This window comes from Hylobates moloch, unplaced genomic scaffold, assembly GCF_009828535.3.
Source record: "Hylobates moloch isolate HMO894 unplaced genomic scaffold, HMol_V3 SCAFFOLD_15, whole genome shotgun sequence".
NCBI classification, from domain to species: domain Eukaryota; kingdom Metazoa; phylum Chordata; class Mammalia; order Primates; family Hylobatidae; genus Hylobates; species Hylobates moloch.
Genome location: NW_026652290.1, coordinates 47,178,981 through 47,202,694, shown reverse-complemented (window position 1 = coordinate 47,202,694; position 23,714 = coordinate 47,178,981). Strand labels below are relative to the sequence as shown.

General features: G+C 45.2%; 1 protein-coding gene across 2 annotated transcripts in view; it reads left to right on the top strand.

Annotated features, from left to right (window-relative positions):
* The window catches only part of DHRS7B (dehydrogenase/reductase 7B), a 66,508-nt gene that overhangs the window by 27,794 nt on the left and 15,000 nt on the right, over nt 1–23,714 (top strand). Inside the window, exons 1-2 of one of the 2 annotated variants that reach the window (XM_032177018.2) lie at nt 18,935–18,943; nt 19,300–19,478. In XM_032177018.2, the coding sequence (XP_032032909.1) occupies nt 19,325–19,478 (154 nt within the window). In that variant the 5' untranslated portion in view covers nt 18,935–18,943; nt 19,300–19,324. Of the gene's footprint in view, nt 1–18,934; nt 18,944–19,299; nt 19,479–23,714 lie in introns of those variants that run through there. The other variant, XM_032177017.2, reaches the window with a different exon arrangement.

Genomic DNA, 23,714 nt, shown 5'->3' with positions numbered 1-23,714 from the left:
AAGGAATAGAAGCAATATTTTAAGGAATAATGATTGAGAATTTCCCCCCAAATTAATCTCAGACACCAAATCACAGATCAAGGAAGCTCAGAGAACACCGAGCAGGATGTCTTAGTCCTGTAGACTGGGTAATTTATAAAAAAACAAATGTGTTTCTTACAGTTCCAGAGGCTAGGAAGTAGAAGATCAAAGCACTAGCAGGTTCACTGTCTGGTGAGGGCCTGTTCCTTATAGAAGGTGCCATCTAAGTGTCCTCATGTGGCAGATGGGATAGAGTGGGTGAAAAAAAGGGGCAAGGGCATGTAATCCCATTCATGAGGGCAGAGCACTCATGACTCAATCACCTACAAAAGGTCACAACTCTTAATACTGTTGGATTAGGGATAGAGTTTCAACATGAATTTTGAAAGGGACAAAAACATTCAAACCATAGCACAGGATAAAGGGAAAAAAGACTATACAGACATATCATAGTCAAACTACACAAAATAAAAGATAAAAAGATCTAGAAAAAAGCCAGAGAGGAAAAATACTACCTACAGAGGAGGAAAGATAGGAATTACATCTAGGTTGGGCATGGTGGCTCATGCCTGTAAATCCCAGCACTTTGGGAGGCTGAGGTGGGTGGATCACTTGAGATCAGGAGTTTGAGACCAGCCTGGCTAACATGGTGAAACCCTGTCTCTACTAATAGTACAAAAATTAACTGGGTGTGGTGGCACGCACCTGTAATCCCAGCTACTCTGGAGGCTGAGGCAGGAGAATCACTTGAATCCAGGAGGTGGAGGTTGCAGTGAGCCGAGATCGTGACATTGCACCCCAGCCTGGGAGACAAGAGCCAAATTCTCTCTCCAAAAAAAAAAGAATTACATCTGACTTCTCAGAAATTATGCAAATGAGAAGAGAATGGTGTGAAATATTTAAAGCATTGAGAGAAAAAAGAAAACCCACCAACCTGGAATTCTGTACCCTGCACAGTTATCCTTCAAAAGTAAAGGAGAAATAGAGACTTTCTCAGACCAAAAATAAATAAATGAAATTGGAGGAATTTGTTGCTGGTAGACCTGCCTTGCAAGAAATGTAAGAAGTTTTTCAGAGAGAAAGAAAATTATATGAGTCAGAAACTCTGATCTACATAAAAGAACAAGATTGGAAAAAGAATAAGTGAAGATAAAAGAAAAACATTATTTTTCTTATTCCTAATTGACCTAACAGATAAAAGTTTGTTCAAAATAATAATAGCAACAATGTATTTTATTATGTATGTTTTTATATACCAATACATTATGTATATAAATGAACATAAATATGTGTTTATGTATTTTTAGTTATAAGTGAAATGAATGACAGCAACAATATAAGAGAAGAGAGGGAAGAATCAGGAGTATTTTGTTATTATATGATACTTGCAATACCTGTGGAGTGGTATAGAGTTATTTGAAAGTGGACTTGGATTCATTGGAAATGTATACTGTAAACTCTAGGGCAACCACTAAAAAAAGTTTTTTTTAAAAAAGAAGCATAGTTGATAAGCTATGAAAGGAGAGAAAATAGAATCATATAAAATGCTCAGTTAACCACAATGGGCAGAAGAACTGTGGAAGACAAAAAAAGGAGCAAAGAACAAGGGTAACAAATGAAAAAAAAAAATTAACAAATATGGTAGCTATTAATCCAGCTATGTCAATAATCACTTTAAATGTCAGTGGTTTTGTCAGTTACATCATTTAAAAGGCAGAGATTGTGAGAGTTTATCAAAGAATAAGACCCAAATATATGTTGTCTACAAGAAACCAACTTTAAGTATAAAGACACATATAGATTAAACGTAAAGAGATCAAGAAAGATCCACCATACTAACACTAATTAAAGAAAGTGGGAGTAGCTATATTTCTATATATAGCAGACTGCAGAGCAAGGGAAGTTATCAGGGATAGAGAGCATTACATTATGACCACAGATCAATCCTCCAATAAGATAATAATCTTTAATGTATATACACATAATAGAGCATCAAAATATGTGAGGCAAAAACTGATGGAACTGCACGGAGAAAGAGATGAATCCACTATTATATTTGGAGACTTCAATGCTCCTTTATCAGAAAGACAGATTTGGCATGCAGAAAATTAGTAAGAACATAGTTCAACTCAACAGCGGTCAGTTGGATATAGTTAACATGTATAAACTACTTTGTCCAACAACAGCAGATTATACATTCTTCCCAAGTGAATGAAACGTTCACTTAGACCACATTCTAGGCCACAAAACACACCTTAATAAATATAAAGGAACAGAAATACATTGTCTGCTTCCAGACCACAATGGAATTGAACTAGAAATCAGTAACAGAAAAATAACTGGAAATCCCCCAAACAGTAATTAAACAACATACTTGTAAATAACACATGGGTTAAAGCAGAAATCTCAAGAGAAAACTGAAAATATTTTGAAGTAAAAGAAAATGAAAACACACCTTACCAAATTTGTAGAATGCAGCAAAAGCAGTGCTTAGAGGGAAATTTATAGTATTTTTTTTTTTTTTTTGAGACCGAGTCTCGCTCTTGTCGCCCAGGCTGGAGTGCAGTGGCGCAATCTTGGCTCACTGTAAGCTCCGCCTCCCAGGTTCACGCCATTCTCCTGCCCCAGCCTCCCAAGTAGCTGGGACTACAGGCGCCCACCACTACGCCCAGCTAATTTTTTGTATTTTTAGTAGAGATGGGGTTTCACCGTGTTAGCCAGGATGGTCTCGATCTCCTGACCTCGTGATCCGCCTGCCTCGGCCTCCCAAAGTGCTGGGATTACAGGCGTAAGCCACCGTGCCCGGCCTGGAAATTTATAGTATTGAATGTATATATTAGGAAAGAAGAAAGATCTAAAATCAACAATCTAAATTTATACTTTAGGCAACTAGAAAAAGAAGAGAAAATTAAATCCAAAGTAAGCAGAAGAAAATAAAAATTAGAGCAGAAATCAATGAAATTGAGAATAGGAAATCAGTAGAGAAAACCAACAAAACTAAAAGCTGGTTATTTGAAAAGATAATAAATAAAATCAATTAAGCCTCTAGTCTGGCTAAGAAAGTTAGCTAAAAAACTAAGGCACAAATGACTAATACCAGAAATGAAAGCAAGGACATCACTACAGAGCCCATGGACATCAAAAGAATAATAAATGTAGCCAGGCGTGGGGATTCATGCCTGTAATCCTAGCACTTTGGGAGGCCGAGGCAGGCGGATTACCTAAGATCAGGAGATCGAGACCAGCCTGGCCAACATGGTGAAACCACATCTCTACAAAAATACAAAAGCTAGCCAGGCATGGTGTTGTGCACCTGTAGTCCCAGCTACTTGGGAGGCTGAGGCAGGAGAATCGCTTGAACCTGGGAGGTGAAGGTTGCATGAGCCAATATCGCACCACTGCACTCTATCCTGGGTAACAGAGCGAGACTCCATCTCAAAAAATAATAATAATAAAAAAATAAGCCGGGCGTGGTGGCTCATGCTTGTAATGCCAGCACTTTGGGAGGCCAAGGCAGGCGGATCACCTGAGGTCAGGAGTTCGAGACTAGCCTGACCAACATGGTGAAACCCTGTCTCTACTGAAAATACAAAAATTAGTCGGACATGGTGGCATGCACCTGTCGTCCCAGCTATTCGGGGGGCTGGGGCAGGAGAATCGCTTGAACCTGGGAGGTGGAGGTTGCAGTGAGCTGAGATCATGCCATTGCACCCCAGCCAGGGTGACAAGAACAAAATTCCATCAAAAAAAAAAAAAAGAATGCTATGTATAACTCTGTGCCCATTACTTGATAACCTAGATGAAATAGACCAATTCCATGAAAAGACAATCTGCCAAAACTCATGCAATAAGGAATAGACACTCTGAATGGGCCTATATCTATTAGAGAAATGGAATCAATAATAATAACTTTCCCAACAGAAAGCACCAAGCCCAGATGGATTCACTGATGAATTCTACCAAATAATTAAGAAAGTATCATACCAATTCTCTACAATCTCTCCCAGGAGACAGAAGCAGAGGGAATACTTTCTAACTCAGTCTATGAGACCTCCATTACCCTAATACCAAAACCAAAGATATTACAAGAAAATAAAAATATGTACCAATATCTCTCATGAACATAGATGCAAATATCCTCAACAAAATATTAGCAAATTGAATGCAATAATGTATGAAAATGACCAAGACCATGACCAAGTGGGATTTATCCAAGATATGTAAGTCTGGTTCAATATTCAAATCAGGCTAGGCACAGTGCTCATGCTTATAATCCCAGCACGTTGGGAGGGCTGAGATAGGAGAATTGCTTGAGCCCAGGAATTCAAGACCAGCTTAGGCAACAGAGCAAGACCTCATCTCTACAAATAAAATCAGCCAGGTGTGGTAGTGTACACCTGTGGTCTCAGCTACTTAGGAGGCTGAGGTGGGAGAACTGCTTGAGCCTGGGCAGTTGAGGGTGCAGTGAGTCGTGATCACACCACCGCACTCCAGCCTGGGCAAGAAAGTGAGACCCTATCTCAAAACAAAACAAAACAAAACTAATGTAATCTGGCTGGGGGTGGTGGCTCATTCCTGTAGTCCCGGTACTTTGGGAGGCCGAGGCCAGTGGATCACTTAAACTTGGGAGTTCAAGACCAGCCTGGGAGGCCGGGTGCGCTGGCTCACGCCTGTAATCCCAGCACTTTGGGAGTGAGACCCTGTCTGAAAAAAACAATAATCCATCACATCAACAAACTAAAGAGGAAAAAAAGTCACATGATCGTATCAGGAGCTGCAGAGAAAGTATTTGACAATATGTATCTCTGATTCATGATTAAAACTCTCAGCAAATTGGAGTAGAGGTGAACTCCCTCAACTTGATAAATACTTAAAAAAAACTACAGCCAACATCATACTTAATGGTGAAGAACTCAGAGCTTGCCCATTAAGATCAGGAACAAGGCAAGGATGTTCCCTGTCACCACTGCTTTAAAAAAAATTTTCCCCACCCAAATCTCATATTGAATCATTACTGTTTTTTAACATCATACTGGAAGTCCTATATAGTGCAGTAAGACAAGAAAATGAAATAAAAATTGTAGAGACTGGGAACGAAGAAATGAAAATGTATTTGTTCACAGATGGCAATCATTTATGTAAAAAATCCAAAAGAACAAGAAACTAAGCAAAGTTGCAGGATACAAGGTTAATGTATAAACATGAATCACTTTTCTGTATACCAGCGGTGAACAAGTAGAATTTGAAATTAAAAAGACATTACAGTATGAACAAGTTTTTTAATGAGACAGACTATAAAACTGTGATGAAATGTATCAACTAAATAGATATCCCATGTTCACAGATAGAACAACTCAGTAATGTCAAGATATAATTTCTTCCTAATTTATATATGGAGTCAATGCAATTCCAATCCAAATCCCAGCAAGTCATTTTATGGATATTGACAAACTGATTATAAAGTTTATGTGGAAAGGCAAAAGACCAAGAATAACCAACTCAATATTGTAGGAGAAACAAGTTAGAGGACTGACACTACCTGACTCCAAGACTTAGTATAAAGCTACATTAATCAGGACAGTGATATTGGTGAAACAACAAGTAGATCAATGGAACAGAATAGAGAACCCAGAAATAGACTTACATAAATAGAGCCAACTGATCTTTGACAATGGAGAAAAGATAGTTTTTTCAGCAGATAGTATTGAAACACTATCTGCATGCAAAAAAGAAAAAAGAATCTAAACACAGACTTTACAACTTTCACAAAAGTTAACTCAAAATGGATCATAGACCTAAATGTAAAATGCAAAACTATGAATCTGCTAGAAGATAACGTAAGAGAAAATTTGATGACCTCGGGTATGGTGGTGACTTTTGGGCATGATCCATGAAAGAAATAATTGATAAACTGGACTTCATTAAAATTAAAAACTTCTAGTCTGAGAAAGACTATTTCAAGAGAATGAGAAGACAAACCACAGACTAGTAGAAAATATTTTCTTTTTCTTTCTTTTTTTTTTTTTTTTAAAGACGGAGTCTCGCTCTGTCGCCTAGGCTAGAGTGCAGTGGCGTGATCTTGGCTCATTGCAACCTCCGCCTCCTGGGTTCAAGTGATTCTCCTGCCTCAGCCTCCTGAGTAGCTGGGATTACAGGCATGCGCCACCATGCCCAGCTAATTTTTTTTTTTTTTTGTATTTTTAGTAGAGATGGGGTTTCACTGTGTTGGTCAGGATGGTCTCAAGCTCCTGACCTCATGATCCTGCTGCCTCAGCCTCCCAAAATGTTGGGATTACAGGCGTGAGCCACCGCACCCGGCCAATATTTTCAAGAGGCACATTTTAAAGGACTGTTATCAGTTGGAATGGTGGCTCATGTCTATAATCCCAGCACTTTAGGAGACCAAGATGAGAGGATCACTGAGCTCAGGAGTTTGAGACCAGCCTGGGCAAGATGGCAAGACCCTGTCTCTGCAAAATTTTTTCAAAGTTAGCTGGGCACAGTGGTGTGTGCCTATAGTCCTAGCTACTTGAGAAGCTGAGGCAGGAGAATCCCTTGAGACCAGGAAGTTGAGGTGGCAGTGAGCCACTGCACTCCAGCCTGGGCCACAAAGCAAGACCCTGTCTCAAAAAAAAAAAAAAAAAAAAAAAAAGACTATTATCTAACTTATACAAAGAACTGTTAAAACTCATCAGTGAGAAATAGGGCCAGGCATGGTGGCTTATGCTTGTAATCTCAGCACTTTGGGAGGCTGACGTGGTGGATCATTTGAGGTCAGGAGTTCAAGACCAGCCTGGCCAACATGGTGAAACCCTGTCTCTACTAAAAATATAAAAATTAGGCCGGGCATGGTGGCTCACGCCTGTATTCCCAGCATTTTGGGAGGCCGAGGTGGGTAGATCACAATATCATGAGTTCGAGACCAGCGGGGCCAACATGGTGAAACCCCATCTCTATTAAAAAAAAATACAAAAATTATCCAGACATGGTGGTGTGGGCCTGTAATCCCAGCTACTCGGAAGGCTGAGGCAGGAGAATTGCTTGAAGCCGGGAGGCGGAGGTTGCAGTGAGCCGAGATCGCGCCACTGCACTCCAGCCTGGGTGACAGAGCAAGACTTCACATCAAAAACAAAAAAAAATTAGCTGAGCGGTAGTGGCAATGTGCCTGTAATCATAGCCACTCGGGAGGCTGAGACAGGAGAATCACTTGAGCCTGGGAGGCGGAGGTTGCAATGAGCCAAGATCACGCCAGTGCACTCTAGCCTGGGCGACAAAGTGAGACTCTGTCTCAAAAATAAAAAAATTTAAAAAATTAAAAATGAGCAACACAGTAAAAAAAATAGACAAAAGATCTGAAGAGACCTGAGTGAAGAAAATATACAAGTGGCAAATAAGCATATGAAAAGATGCTCTGCATCATATTTCATAAGGGAAATGCAAATTAAAATGACAGTGAGATACCACCACACACTAAATAGGATGGCCAAAATCCAGAACATTGACATCACCAAATGCTAGCAAGGAAGTGGAGCAATAGAAACTCTTATTCATTACTAGTGGGAATGCAAAATGCTACAGCCACTTTGGAAGACAGTTGGTAGTTTCTTACAAAATGAAATGTACTCTTACCATACACTGCAGTAATCACACTCCTTGATATTTACCCAGATAAATTGAAAACCTGTATCTACTCAAAAACCTGCACACAGATGTTTATAGCAGCTTTATTCATAATTGCCGAAACTTCGAAGCCACCAAGATGTCTTTGAATGTATAAACTCTGGTACATCCAGACAACTGAATATTGTTCAGTACTAAAAAAAAAATGAGCTATGAAGCTATGAAAAGACATGGAAGAAACTGAAATGTATATTACTAAGTGAAAGTAGTCAATCTGGAAAGGCCATGTACCATATGTTTCCAAGTATATGACATTCTGGAAAAGGCAAAACTGTGGAGATATTTAAAGGTTCATGGGTTGGGGAGGAGGGAGAGATGAATAGGTGGAGCACAGAAGATTTTTAGGGCAGTGAAACTATTCTGTATGAAACTACAATTATAGATATATGTCAGTATACATTTGTCCAAACCATAGCACTGAGAGTGGGCACTAATGTAAACTTTGCCCTCTGGGTGACAATGATATGACAGCATAGGCGCGTGGGTTATAACAGTGTAACACTGGTGGGGGATGTGGCTAATGGGGGAGGCTGTACTTGTGTGGACACAGGGGTGTATGGGAACTCTACTTTCTGCTCAGTTTTGCTGTGAACCTAGTTTGTCTTTGAAATTTCATTAATAAAAAAATGGCAGCTGTGAGGCAGTAGCACAGTATGTTCAAAGAATATACATGAAATTCTGTATCTAAACCTATCCTTCAAAATTGAAGATAAGATAAAGACATTCCCATATAAACAAAGACTGAGATAATTGGTAGATTGTAGATTTGTCCTTCAAGAAATGCTGTATTAAAGGAAGTCCTTTAGGCTAAAAGGAAATGACTCCAGACATCATCTTGAATCCCCAGGAAGAGGGCCTTGTGAGAGAAATAAGAAGAGAAGACATGTATCTGTGAAGGAAAGTGGGAAATCGAACAGTGGGTGAAATAGATTGATTACTTACTGTATGACTGTCCGAAAGAGACACAGTCGTGTCCTCAGGAAATATTTGCTAGGACGCTTGGTAAAAGAAAGTGATAGGGCACCTGCTAGGCTATTTTTAAGTGAAATCATAGATGTTGGGAGTGGCACAGCCTTCTCAGCTCATGACACTTTCCTTCCCAGTCAGTCTTTCCAGCATGTGCCCTTCCTCCTCTGTGTTTGCTGGCATTAAAAGTCAGTGTACTAAACGTTTTCAGGAGAGTTGTTATATAAACTTTCGAAACCTCCTTTAGAATACAGGGCATTTTCTAGTTAAATTTTACAAAAATGTTTTTCACACAGCTCTAAAAATAACTTGGAATTTAGGGTGAGCCATCATCCTAGATAAATTACAGTAAGGCATATTTGTCTGAGAGAAAGGGAGCGAACAGAGACATGATGATTTATCTAACTCTGTGAGGAAACCAAGACAGGAATTTGTTAGAATTCAAAGTATTATGATTTCAGCCATGAGACTACATGAAATTAAGCAACATTTAATGTTTAATCCCTAGTGAATGACATACTTTTTCGCTCCAGGATGTGATTTGTTTGCTGCAATTTGTTTTAGTGATATTTTGCTGAGATAAAGCTGCAGGAATGTTTGCTTTTCTTATGGCAACTGGCGAGTAGTTAAAATGGACTGTGAGAACTTTTGTTCTTCAGGATTTCTGTTTAATACTGAGTGTAGGCAAATAAAACAACACATCTGGGCTCTGTTTTTTTCTGTAATCTGATGGTATTGGATTAGATTATTTCCATGATACAATCTTATTCAACAAACACTTATGAAGTTCTCACCACATAGATGGTGTGGGAGTCAGAATAAAAGGCCAGACCCTCAGAGAACTGCCGTCCTGGGAGGCACATGGCAGTAAAGGGAAATCATTGTGATGTTTTGTGAGATGCCGTGGAGGCTACACTGAAAAGGAAGTGATTAACCCTCTCCAGGTATGGAGGGCAGGGTTGCTGGGTGGCTTGAAAGGTTTCAGGGAGGAGATGGTGCCCAAGCAGGACTTGAAGACTGGATAAGAGTTATCAAAGAGGACAGCAGGCAAGAACAAACTTCTAGAGACCCAATTTTTCTTTTGCTTTCTACTTATCAAAAAGTATTTAGAATTGAGAGTGTTTTCTATACTGAAGGCTCTTAAAATTATTATTTAATATTTCTTGAACATCCTTGGTACCATTTAAAATACAGGTTTCGGCCGGGCACAGTGGCCCACACCTGTAATCTCAGCACTTTGGGAGGCTGAGGCGGGTGGATCACCTGAGATCTGGACTTCGAGACCAGCCTGGCCAGCATGGAGAAACCCCATCTCTATTAAAAACACAAAAATTAGCTGGTTGTGGTGGCGGGCACTTGTAATCCCAGCTACTCAGAAAGCTGAGGCAGGAGAATTGCTTGAACCCAGGAGGCAGAGGTTGCAGTGAACCGAGATCACGCCACTGCACTACAGCCTGGGTGACAGAGCGAGACTGTCTCAAAAAAAACCAAAAAAAACCAAAAAACAAAAAACACAGGTATAATCTAAATAATCAAGTTAAATTAGAAATGGCTTTGGTACATTGTCACGACACTAGGGAGACATTTACTTCTGGAGTTTTTGTCAGTTCTGTGTATTTTACTTCTTGAGTCTTTGTGCTGACCACTCTATTTCAGTGAATTGAGTTCCCTTTAAAAAGCATATCAGAAAGTAAAACTGCTTTTGTTGTGTTTCTATTCATGCTACAAATCTCCCAGAGTCTGCTTGCAGTGAAGTGTTAGTAATGAGGTCTCTTCTGTCCCCACTTCAATGCCCCCATGAAGAAAATCCCATGAAATGTTACAAGGCATTTTAGTGGATGGAAAAGCAATATAAATGACCAGATTACCTAGTGCTTAAAATTGCATCAGGTGGCCTCCTCGTAGCCCTTGCCACATGGTAATTAAATGTTTGTTACTGATTGTTCTCCTCACTGCCTTAGTCCACGCACATGGTGGCATCAGGGGCTGGGTCTTGTTGATTCACTGATATCCAAGCTCCACATCCTTAGGGCGTGATCACAGCTCACTGCAGCCTCTACTTCTGGGTCTCAAGTGATCCTCCCACTTCAGCCTTCCAAGTAGCTAGGACCACAGACGTGCGCCACTATGCCCTGCTAATTTTTGTATTTTTGCTAGAGACGGGGTTTTACCATGTTGCCCAGGCTGGTCTCAAGCTCCTGAGCTCAAGTGATCCTCCCGTCTTGGCCTCCTAAAGGGCTGAAATTACAGGCATGAGCCACCGCACATGGCTATGTTGCTGTATCTTGAGTACAGATATTGTCAATTGTTGTGCTTCTTTTTTTTTTTTTTTTTTTTTTGAGACGGAGTCTCATTCTGTCTCCTAGGCTGGAGTGCAGTGGCATTATCATAGCTCACTATAACCTCAAACTCCTGAGCTCAGGCAATCCTCCCACCTCAGCCTCCTGAGTAGCTGGGACTACAGGTGCATGCCACCACACCTGGCTACTTTTTTCACTTTTTTTATACAGACGGGGTCTCACTCTGTTGCCCAGGCTGGTCTCAAACTCCTGGGCTCAAGCAGTCCTCCTGCCTCAGCCTCCTGAATAGCTGGGATTACAGGCATGAGCCACTGGGCCAGCCTTGCTTAATTAAGTTTCTGAAACTGATGCCTGTAGATAGTTCCTCTTAGATACTCTAGTTGATGCTCTAGCATCTCCTTTTAAACTAGATTTCTGAACTCCTAGATTTCTGACCTCATATTTATGTTGGCATCTTGTCTGTCTTGTTGTTGTTATATGTAATTTTTAAAGACAATAATCTGATATAGGAGTCACAAACCAGCAGTGGCCTCTGCCAGGTGCGGTGTTCGGCCAGCACAGCAGTTTGAATTGTTTTGACTTTGAATGAAGTCTTCAGGCAAGGCTTGTACTTTGGACAGCCCACTACTCTGTGTTGTTTCACATTGATTGTTTCTTTCATTATCACAATTATTTAATTTTTGTGTTTCTTTGTGTATTGTCAGTCTTCCATAGGGGCTGCCTCCATGAGGTCAGACAGCTTTTCTCCCTCGTTCATTGCCCTCCACCCCAGCCCTAGCCCAGTGCCTGGTACCAGAGGGCACTTGAGAAGTATAGTTGAGTGGATGAGTGCATGACATCCAGGATCTGAGGTGATCCCTGGTGTGGGTGTAGAGGAATAAGGTTGGTTTTTCTACCAAACATACTCAAACATGACGAGCCCTTAAAGCTGCCAGTTTGGCTGCTATTGCTTGGAACGTTTCTGAAATCCTCTCTGGGAATTGCCTTTTTTCAGTCAGTTTATGATTCAACAGCACAGTTGTTCAAGATTTTCATATTTACAAAGTGCTTTCCTATGCATTTTCCTGTTGGAGCGATCATCCCCATTCTGATGTGAGTGTGCTTAGTTTCGAGTAGTGAATGAATCTGCCTGTGTTGCACAGCAAGTATGCAGCACGGTGGTCTTGTCCCCCTCCCCCGTGCTGACTTGGTGCTTTCTCTTCACCACCACAGTCAGTGCCTTGTCCAGTTTCTGTCAGGGGTGGGTGCGGGGGGCCTGGGCCTCTGGTATGTTTTCTAGGAAAGAGAGTGACATTTTTCCAGTGTCTTCTGGTAACACTATATTCACTTCTTTTTTCTTTTTTTGGGGGACAGGGTCTCACTCTGTCACCCAGGCTGGAATGCAATGGCACCATCTCCACCTCCTGCGTTCAAGCTGTCCTCCCACTTCAGCCTCCCAAGTAGCTGGGACTACAGGCGCGTGCCACCACATCTGGCTAATTTTTAATTTTTGGTAAAGACGGGGTTTCGCTGTGTTGCCCAGACTGGTCCCAAACTTGTGAGCTCAAGCAGTCCACCCACCCTGGCCTCCCAAAATGGTGAGATTACAGGTGTGAGTCACTGTGCCTGATCTAAATTCACTTTAAGAAGCACGTTAAGGCCAGACGTGGTGGCTCATGCCTGTAATCCCAGCATTTTGGGAGGCTGAGGTGGGCAGATCACGAGGTCAGGAGTTCGAGACCAGCCTGGCCAATATGGTGAAACCCCGTCTCTACTAAAAATACAAAAATTAGCCAGGCATGGTGGCGTGTGCCTGTAGTCCCAGCTATGCAGGAGGCTGAGGCAGAAGAATTACTTGAACCCGGGAGGTGGAGGTTGCAGTGAGCGAAGATCGTGGCACTGCTTTCCAGCCTGGGCAACAGAGCAAGACTCCATCTCCAAAAAAACAAAACAAAACAAAACACATTAAAAACCAAAATTGTGTGTGTACAAGTTCCTAGGTAGCCATAGTAAGTGCTATAATTGATAAGGAGGGCTTTAAGCCATAATGAACAGGCAGACTTGGCACGGGCTCTGCCTCCTGTTTGCTGTCACCGCACTCCTGTGCCATATTACAGGACCCGGGGCTGGGCTTTGGCACCTTTCCCCCCCACCCCCACCACACAGGATTGCTGGGAAGCATGTGCTCGGCGTCTTACTGGAGAGCAGAGCTCACTTCAGTGTGGCTGCTCTTCCCAGGATTGAACGCTCAGGAGCCTGGTCTGAGGTCTCCAGCCTTCCTTCAGGTTTTATTTTTACTAAAGCCAGCCTGTACTCTTTTAAACCAGGGGGCTGAAGGCTGGCTTCTGAAAATACACCCCACAGGCCACTCTGCCGTGGCTTGGTCAGGCATTCCAGGGAGGGCTTGCTGACCTGAAGGTGTCCTCTGGCCCAGGTCAAAAGACCAGAGAAGACACTGGCGCCAGGACCCGCCACTGGCAAGGTAGCTGCCATCTGAGGTAGGATATTGTTCTTTTTTTTTTTTCCAGTCGAAGGTGGCCTTAATGTGGCTTCTCAGACATTTGAGACCAAAGAAAGAAAAAAAGAAAAAGCAGTTTGACCCTGCCTTTACTTTCTGAAAATGACAGAAGCTTTCAGATATATTTCAAGATATGGGTCATAAGCATGACCCATAGTTTGTGTCACCTTAAATAGAGCAGCTGATTAGAACTGGCCATTGATTATAAAATAAAAGAGTAGGTGTAGGTTTGTGGGAGCAGGATCCTAACTTCTTTAGCAATACTAAGCCACTCCTTGCCGTGTGATTTCAGTGTCTTTCCTTCCAGTTGGAACTCCTCTCTGCCCTTTAGCCCGATTTTCTTGTGTGTAACATGGCAAATCATTTCATGGCTAATCCTTCTTACAGACCTGAAATTGTTCTTTTTAAAAAAAACTTTGGTGGGTTTTGAGATCCCCTCCTTTGATTCTCAGATGTCACTGTTAGTAGTTTAATTTCTATGCGTGGTTTCTGAGTAGATTCCAACAACCTATTTTTATTAACAGTTCTTTAAAAAAAAAAGTGCTTGAGAGAAAGGAATCTTAGGAACGGATTCCGTCTGTGAAATGCAATGGAGAATTTTGGCCAAAGTAGAAGGAATGGAATGGATGACATAAAGGGTGACATTTGTGCTCAGAGTTGATTTCTTGGTGATAGTCTCATGTCTAATTTGAGGTTCCAGAAGCCCTTTAAAGGGTGGATGAGCTGCATAAACAGATGTGAGGGAGTTAGTGGTGGGTTCAGCAGAAAGTAAAGGAGCAACAGAATCACAGGGAGAAGCCCTGAACTCTGGCTGCCCGGGCCCAAGGAACACTCACTCTTAGAGGGACTTTGCTACCTTTGCACTCTTTTAACCTGGGTCTAGAGCTCATGGATCTGGCAAGGGATGAAAATATAAGCAGACAGCATTAATGTGTGAGCCCCTGAGCTCTCTCCCTTCCTCATGCCAGTTCGTGAGTCTCATCATCAGTGTGAGACCATGTTTCAGGTCTCTTGCCCAAGGATTAAGAGTGTGACTGTGACTGCACACATTCCATGTGTAGGTGGTGCCCTCTGCTTCCAGATGCCATGTGCACTATGGTTTCTCTTTGAAGGGCTCTCACCTTCTTTTTCTGGCTTCACTCTCTCTCCCCATGTCTCTGTCCTGGTTTCCGCCATGGTTCACAGTGGTGCTGGACAGACTGTCCCTTCTTTCTACAAGCTGATCTCCAAATGCTGAAAATCGTGAGCCAGATATTTTTTCCCAGTCCCTTTTTATACCATCAGTCTTGCCTTCTCAGTCCATGATCTGGCTATATATCTGAAACTAGCAGTTAATAAGGATTTTGGTATAAAATGCATGATTGGTAAATATATTAAAGTTTAGACCGGGCGCGGTGGCTCACGCCTGTAATCCCAGCACTTTGGGAGGCCGAGGTGGGCAGATCACAAGGTCAGGAGATCGAGACCATCCTGGCTAACGCGGTGAAACCCCATTTCTACTAAAAATACAAAAAATTAGCCGGGCGTAGTGGCGGGCGCCTGTAGTCCCAGCTACTCGGGAGGCTGAGGCAGGAGAATGGCATGAACCTGGGAGGCGGAGCTTGCAGTGAGCCGAGATCGCGCCACTGCACTCCAGCCTGGGTGGCAGAGCAAGACTCCGTCTCAAAAATATATATATATATATATATATATATTTAAGTTTATACATATATATAAATCCTTCTTGTATGCCATTTTCAAAGAAAACAGGCCTCCCTTTGACCTTGCTTTATGTAGATTTATTTCCTAATCTGGAAATGTGGCCAGCTAGAACACTGTTCCTTTCTTCCACTGTGAAGCTGTCCTTTTAGCTGGTAGAAAGCCCTGGACACCACAGCAAGGTGGTGGGGCTTTCCGTGGCTAGCTCTCATGGTCATCCTGACTTCCACAGACAAGCTAGGAAAGTGTTGGCACAGCTGTCTCTAAGAACCCAAGAAGGCCCAGCAGTGTGGCCACATGCCCTGCAGAGTGGAAGAACAGTTAGGAGGGCTTTCAGAATTTGAAAAACTCTGGAAAGAGTCGAGATTATCAATATGAACAACTTCATCTGGTCAGGAAAGTTATGCTGGAATTGAACCTGATTCTCAGATAAATGGCTCACTCTGGGGTGTCTTTTCCCACCATGGTCATTCTTTGTTAGCAGGGGAGAGTTGGCACTGGATTTTGTTTTTTGTTTGTTTTTGAGACAGGGTCTCACTCTGTCACCCAGGCTGGAGTACAGTGGTGCAATCTTGGCTCACTGCAGCCTCAACTTCCTAGGCTCAAGCAATCCTCCCACCTCAGCCTCCCAAGAAGCTGGGACTACAGACATGCACTGCCATACCTGGTTAGTTTTTGTGTTTTTTGTAGAGACGGGATTTCACCATGTTGCCCGGACTGGTCTTGAATTCCTGGGCTCAAGTGACCCCCCTACCTCAGCCTCCCAAAGTGCTGGAATTACAGGCACGAGGCACTGTGTTTGGCCTTGGCACTGGCTTTTAATTTACTTTGCATTCTGATTTGATAGCAACCTACCAGACTGAATGCAGATGTGCGCTCTCCCCACAGAAAGCGGCCCGGGCCAAGGATGGATCCCATTCACCCGGCGCCATGTTTGCCTCAGGCAAAGTGGTCTCCAGGGCCAGGAGACCAAGGCTGGCCTGTGATGTTGTGTCAGGTGCTCAAGGAATCCCAGAAGTGTACAAGACGGTGTGTAGTTCTCTCTCTTTTCTTCATGTCATCGATTGCTGGCTTGAGTTTTAATTAGTTTGCATGAAAGTGCAATTTGTTGGGAGCTTTAATCATCTTCCACTGGGGAGCCTTGCTGGGCTGGTTTATTTTCATCCTGCTCCTCCCTGGGTGTGAAAACGGGGTTGAGGGACATTTTAGTACCTGTCTGCTCTTTCCTGCTTTGCTGGCCTTGATAACCACATTTTCTAACACAAAACTTGGGATATGAGAGCGTGACTTCTGCCAATATTGTGGAGTTTCTTCCTATTTGTTAATTTGATTAAACTGAAGGGTTTATGAAAATATAGAAGTTAAACAACATTGGACACTTAATACATTTAATGAGCTTCCTTTATTTGGAAAGAACCACTGTTCACAAGCCAGGGGCCCCTTCGGACAGTCTTGGGAGTCTGATTGCTGGGAGGTGAGGTCCTGATCCAGGAACTTTGAGTTAGTCGTGGTCATGATGATGCTGGTGGCAGCTGTGTTCCCTCTGTGTACACAGATGAATTCATCCAACCTAATAACAAACCCAGGAGAGAGGTCCTCTCACAACTTCAGCTCAGAGGCGAGGACACTGAGGCCCAGGGCAGTGAGGCCCCTTTGCCAGGCTGCCAAGTGACTGGGCCAGGGTGTCACCCAAGCCAGGCTGGCTTGAGGGTTCATCCTCATGACCCCTGCACCGCCGCTGTTGTGCTGCAGTTAGTGTTTTTCAGGTGGTCTCTGAGTTTTGGGAAGTGACAGGCTGCATACTTGGCTCTTGACCCCCATGACCTTGGTGGCATTCTGCCTCAGCCCCAGGTTGTCGATTTGAAATGGGGTGGACTTCACAGTCACTGGCCTCCAGGGGCCCATGGAGGAGTGTTCAGAGGGGTTTCCACCCAACACGCCCAGTGGGGCTCTGGGTCGCGGCCCCAGAGGCTGAGCCTTTCCTGAGCTGAGGCCCCCAACCCCTTTCACACCTCAAGCTCATCCTGGGCAGTGGCTGGGCCCTGGGCCATTCTGGACAAGGCAGGGTGGTCCTACCCTGAGACCTACTTGGTACAAAGACCTGGGATTGCAGTGAGAAAAAAGCTTTTACCAAATAGCCATCCAGCCGGGTTGAACTCTTCCCACGCCCCCACCCCTCAACCAGCTTATTACATGCAAGTTTTAAGCTGTCCTTACCTGGAGCCTTCTCTTGCCTTTTGTCAATTGCTATAATTTTCTGGTAAAGCTATATCGACAAACTGGCAACCATTCCTGCCTCCCACTGTTTATCCCTCCTTCCCCTAGGAAACCCTCCCACATTCCCTGTTTTCAGGATCTTGGTCCCGTTCAGGACTCCAGACAGCACCCACAGAACCCTGGAGTGGCGCAGGCCTCGGTGCCTACTCTACACCTTTCCTGAGCACTTCTCAGATTCCACACGAAGGGTCCTTGGGACCCAGCATAGCCTGCAGGCAAGAACACCTGGCCAGAGCTTCCTCTTGGGGCCGGGATGGTACCAGTAGTGCCTGGGTGAAAAGCTTGGTGCTTTAGATACCACCTTAATCCCCAGTTCATCCAGCGGAGGCTTGGCATAGTGTAGGGCAAGAGGGAGCTTTATCCACACAGCAGATAGTAGCTGAGGTGTTTTCAGAGGTGGATTAAGTGGCGGTTGGTGGGAAACTGTCATTTTTACAGTCCAAGAATTTGGCTGTTTTTTATGGTGGTTAAGAATTCAGGTGTATCTGGAAAAGCAGGTGAAAAAGTAAATGCTAAACTAGTTGAGTTGACAGTTCCGTTGCAGTAGAATCCTCTTGTAGGGGGCAATTTAGCATAGATCAGGACAGCCACCCTGAACATGAACTAAAGGATCAAAGCGACTTGGTGCATAGATGGATGCATGTTGGGAGTCCACAGTGTTCCTGGCTTCACTCTGGCATCCAGAGTTGATGTCCTCTTAGGAAAGGAAGCAGAATTTTTTTTTTTAATATGTGGGCTTGAGATGGGATATTAAGTAGGTGGGTGAGGATTTTACATCATTGCTCCAAGCTGATGAATAATGTAGAGCTACAGTCTGGTTTGCCAGAACTCTCTTCTTGGATTCCAGCCTCTTCCTTCCTGAGAAGGATTCTGTGCTCGTAAACCACAGCCCTGGAGGTGGACTGTGGGGGGCCTTTTGTCTCATAGACTCTGGCTCGCTTGTCAAGTGGCCTTCCAGGGCATTGCTTCCCAGCGACAGCACGTGGTGCTCACTAGCTCCTCCTCAGCCTTCCTTTAACCCTGTGTCCCCCTCTTAGCTCCTGCTTTGGGCACAGGGGGACAGGTGAATGTGGAGGAATGGGGGAGGTTCAGGGGAAATAAGGGCAGGTGGGAAAAACACACATTTCCCAAGAATCAACTGCACACTGTTGCACAGACACTCATACAGCCTCCAGATTTCATGGCTCACTGGGGAATGCTGGGCAGGAACATGCCACAGGCACAGCGGGGCAACACGCTCACCGGCCGGAGCCCATGCTGGTGCTTGAGGCAGGGCCCTGCACCGAATCCCCTTTGGGTGTCTGTGAGGCCTGTGGTCAGAAGTCCATCTGTGGCCCTCACTGTAACAATCTAGGGGCTGCTCCACCCAGAAACGTCCATCCTCTGAGTGTCTGCTCTGAAGAGGATAAGAATTGGTACGACTTCCTTTTTTCTTTCCTCAAAAAACCCCTTTCTAGTTTCACAAGTATTCAGGGATTGAAAATGAAAACAGGCGTTACTTGAGGTAAGGCCAACATAGGTTTCCGAAGGAGAGGCAGGTGAGTCCTGACACGCCACCTCTTCCTGTAACACTGTGGGTGACTACGTCCTAGGCTGAATGGCAATCTCCGCTTGTTCCCTGAGGGGCAGCATGAGGCCTGTGGCTTTTCTGTCCACTCATGTCAGTACTGAGAGGAAGAAAGTTCTACAATGCTGAGCAGTCGGCCGAGGGTGCAGGGCCTAGGTCAATACTTGCTAGGGCTTAGAGCTGGAGTCCACAGAGGGAGATCTGGGATTCATATCAGGTGAGAGGAAGAGCCTAGGAAAGTCCCCTGAGCTCTGCTACTTTGTCACTGGTGTGTTTGGTTTTGGTTCTTCCAGGAAGAGTCTGCCGAAGGTGAAGGCCATGGACTTCATCACCTCCACAGCCATCCTGCCCCTGCTGTTCGGCTGCCTGGGCGTCTTTGGCCTCTTCCGGCTGCTGCAGTGGGTGCGCGGGAAGGCCTACCTGCGGAATGCTGTGGTGGTGATCACAGGCGCCACCTCAGGGCTGGGCAAAGGTGGGTCCTGGAGGCAGTGCTGCCAGGGGGCGGGGGTAAGTCAGCCAGGGATGAGGAGTGGCCCAGCTGCAGAGGGACCGCCAGTGCAAATGCCCGAAGCGGCAGCAGAAGGCCAGATAATGGAAGTGGGCCGGATGGCACTGTCCTTGGTCCAAGTGGAAAAAGCAGGAGCCAAGGCACAGTGAGAAATGACTCAGTGTCAGGGTGGGAGGCAAGCGTGAGAGAGGCAGCCTGGCCCCGGGTGTGGGGTGGGGTGGGGTGGGGTGGGATGGGATGGGATACCTGCCCCTCACAGGGCAGCCCTGCTCAGCCCCAGCTGCTTGCTGAGGTAGGAATTTTATGTGAAATCTCCCAATTTCCAAATATGGACAGCTAACTTAAAACGTGCTTTTACCTCTATGAGGACCAAATGAAACATGTCCTTTCCTAGATTCAGCCAGGACTTGCGGTTCACAGCTTTGGTGCACGCTTTCTCTGGGCCTTGCCATCCCAGGCCAGGCCCCCAGCTGTCCCCTCAGCATGGTCTAGGCAAGGTCAAAGACAGGATACATGGTGCCTCAGCTGTTCCAGGGTCTCCAATCTAGGTCCATTCCAACTCAGTGAACACCACGAGCTTCTAAGTCTCAGGAACGGTGTACCGGGACCCTGGCCTGGAGTGTCAAAACCTGGGTTCCCCCTTCTGCCATTTCTGGAAGCCTCTGAGTTACAGGGCTCCATTGTTTTCCTGCCACACACATATATTGACTTGGCACGTTGCACATGCACACACCATACCATCTGCCATCCACGCTTACTCTGAGTTCCATGGAAGAAAGCTGAGGAGTTCCCTGAATTGTGGTGACCCCACCCGCTGCTACATCTTCTGGTTGGTGATAGCTCAGCTGGAGCTGATGGAGCACCTGCTAAAGTGGGAGGCTGTGGGTCAGGTTCTAGAACAAACAGATGAAAGACAGGGTCCCTTCCTTCAAGGAGGTCACAGTCGACTGTTGTAAGGAGAAAGGCAAGGACTTATCTCAATGTATTGCCATTGCAGTAACATATGCTCTCAAACCAGCCTGGTGGCAACAAGGCACATGTATATGTGCTGACTTGTGCTAAGCATTTTTACATGCATTATCTCACTGACATCTCACAGCTAAGATTCAGAGAAGGAATGACTAGGACTTCCAGCCAGAAAGTACAAAACCTAGAGTCAAACCCACATCTCTCTGTCTCTAGAACTCACAGTCTCAAAGCTTCAGCAGGGGAGATGGCCAGGTAAAAGGAATAGGTGGGCTGGTAGACAGAACATTCCAGACAGGCCCAGAGGTGGGAGAAGCACAGTCCCGCAGGGACTTATAAACAGTTGGGTGTTGCATGAACACAGAGAAGTAGATGGGTCTTTGTGGTGGAAGTGGCTTGCAGTTGGCCAGGGGTGGCCTGGGAAGGCTTTAGGGAGTATGGATTCATTTGTGCACCACTGTGGATGTTAGGTGAGGTCTCCAGGGGTGAACACCGTGTCTGTCATTGGATATCCAGACCTTTGCAGGGACAGCTGTCTGCAGGCCCTTTGCCATTGTCAGTCCTCTGACCTTACTCAGTTACTATATATAGGGTGGTCAGCAGCCACTTCTCTTGAGCTCAAAGAGAAGCATTTTGTGAAAGTCCTTGAAGAGCATTTGCGGGCTGGCAGAGGTGGAGCTCTGAGTCGCAAGTGCTCCCATCCATGCATGTTTGAGAAGCATGCTGTCATCTTCATTCTGCATCTCCTTTCCTGACACCAAGACTATGAAGGGGACAGAAAATGTCACGGAGGTCACCAGACCTGTCTGTGTATCATAAGATGTCAGGCCTTTCCTGGATTCCAGTCACTGCTTATATTCTGCCCCATTTAACTTTTTGGGAACAAGAGTCCCTCCATCCAGATAAAGTAGGGCAGATTCTTAACTGGCCATGTCAAGTACAGCCACTGTTGATGCCACCAAGGACGTTCTGATGTTGCCTTGCTTCTGTGAGGAGGCAGAGCTATGTTGTCCTCAGTGGCTCTGCCTGCCGTGTCAGCCACACAGAAGGTTTGGAGTTATGCAATGAGTCTTCAGTTTTCCGTATTTCTCCTATCTTGTCTCTTGTTTTGTATACTTAAGCCTCTTGAGCTTGCCCTTGTAGAATAGTGTGGGACCACTGACTAAAGGAACAGAACGTTCTGGATATCTGCTTCCTCCAGCTTTAGCCACAGGGCTGTGCACAGGTCTGTTGATTTCCAGCCAGGCGTGCCAGCGGCACTGGACAGTCATCTGCAGCCCTTCACATATGGTACCTTGGAGTTGTTTTCCTTGGACCCTCCTACATTCCAGTATCAGCTTTTCAATAAATGAAAATGGAATCTTCCCAATCTGTTGTTTTCATTTCTGTCACTCCCTACACAAACTTTCATTTCCTCTCTTTTTAGCTTTGCTAGGAAGCAAAACTCAAACAGAATTGAGGCAGTCATCTCCCCAAAGCTGTTTAGACTCCAGCGGGACTCCCACCTTTGAAGGATTCTGTGTCTGCACCGTTTGGTGGCACCTTACAAATGTCCTATGTATGGGTCAGGACAAGACAAAATGGGGTGAGGAAGCCAGCAGGGCCCAAGCTTCCTAGCCTTTGGAAATGATTTATAAACCGGATGAGCAGTTCTAGCCTCAGGAATGCTGGCATCTGGCTTGGAGTGCAGCCACCACCCCCCTCATTCCTGTGGGGGCTCTGCTGCTCTGCTGAGAAGCACACCAGGGAGGCGGGGTTGGGGCGCTGGGACCAGGCCTCACTACCCAGGGTGGGTGCTCTCTCTGGGCTTTTGCCCTTTGTCAGGATGAGCCAGTGAACACACCAACCTCATCTCCTTCAAAGAAGATGGTGTGTCTAGATTGAGTCTACTTAGCACCTCTTTCCCGAAGACTGTCGGGTGTACGGAGAGGCGCCTGGGGGATGAGCAAATGCTGTGTGGGGAGCTGAACAAGAAGCTATGGAGCACACGGAGGCTTCACACCATGAGACAGACGTCAGGGAGCCTTCTCTCAGACCTCTCAGGACCCCTGGTGCTGAAGGAGTTTCTTCCCCTCCCATGTTTTGAATCTATCTAGCTTTAAGGAAGTTTGACACTTCTCTAAGGGCAGGCCTGTTCAGACCAGTACACATCGCCTGCCCCTCTGACATTTCCTTCCCAGCTGAGGAGATGGCAGCCCTGATCCTCCGACCCTGCAGCATTGACCCGTCACCACATGGCTCCCAGAGATGGAACTAGCCTGCAAAGGCCATTCCCTTCCATGAACCAGGAGCTAGGGTGCCACATAATCACCTGGGCCTCTAAGATTCAGTCTGGAACTAAGTCAGTGGCTCACTGGTGTCAGGTCAGGGTCAGCCAGGGGCCAAGGTATCCTGTGCAGATCTGCTGGTGAGCACTTAAGGGAGACTATGCCTCAGGTGAGGACAGGAGTGCCTCTTTAAACCAGCATGTGGCCGGGTGCAGTGGCTCATGCCTGTAATCTCAGCACTTTTGGAGGCCCAGGCAGGAGGATCGCTTGAGTTCAGGAGTTGTAGACCAGCCTGGGCAACATGGTAAAACCTCATCTCTACAAAAGTTAGCCAAGCATGGTGGCGTGTGCCTGTAGTCCTGGCAACTTGGAAGCCTGAGGTGGAGGCTCACTTGAGCCTGGGAGGTTGAGGCTGCAGAGTGCCATGATGACACTACTGCATTCTAGCCTGGGTGCAGAGCGAGACCCTGTATCAAAAAAAAAAAAAGGTAAAAAACTATGTTTCAGTTTTCATCATCAGTTTTTAGAACATTATTATTTACACATATTTTTATATTTTTATTTTTTGAGACAGGTCTTGCTCTGTCACCCAGGCTGGAGTACAGTGGTGTGATCATGGCTCACTTGACTTCCCAGGCTCAAGGGATCCTCCCACCTTAGCCTCCTGAGTAGCTGGGACTACAGGCATGCGCCACCACACCTGGCTAATTTTTTATTTTTTGTAGAGACAAGATTCCTATGTTGCCCAGGCTGGTCTCAAACTCCTGGGCCCAAGCGATCCTTCTGCCTCAGCGTCCCATAGTGCTGGGATTACAGGCATGAGCCACTGTGCCCGGCTAGAACTACATTTTTACAAAGTAGTTCAGAAATATGGCCAGGCACAGTGGCTCATGCCTGTAATCTCAGCATTTTGGGAAGTCATGGCAGGAAGATCGCTTGAGCCCAGGAATTTGACACCAGCCTGGGC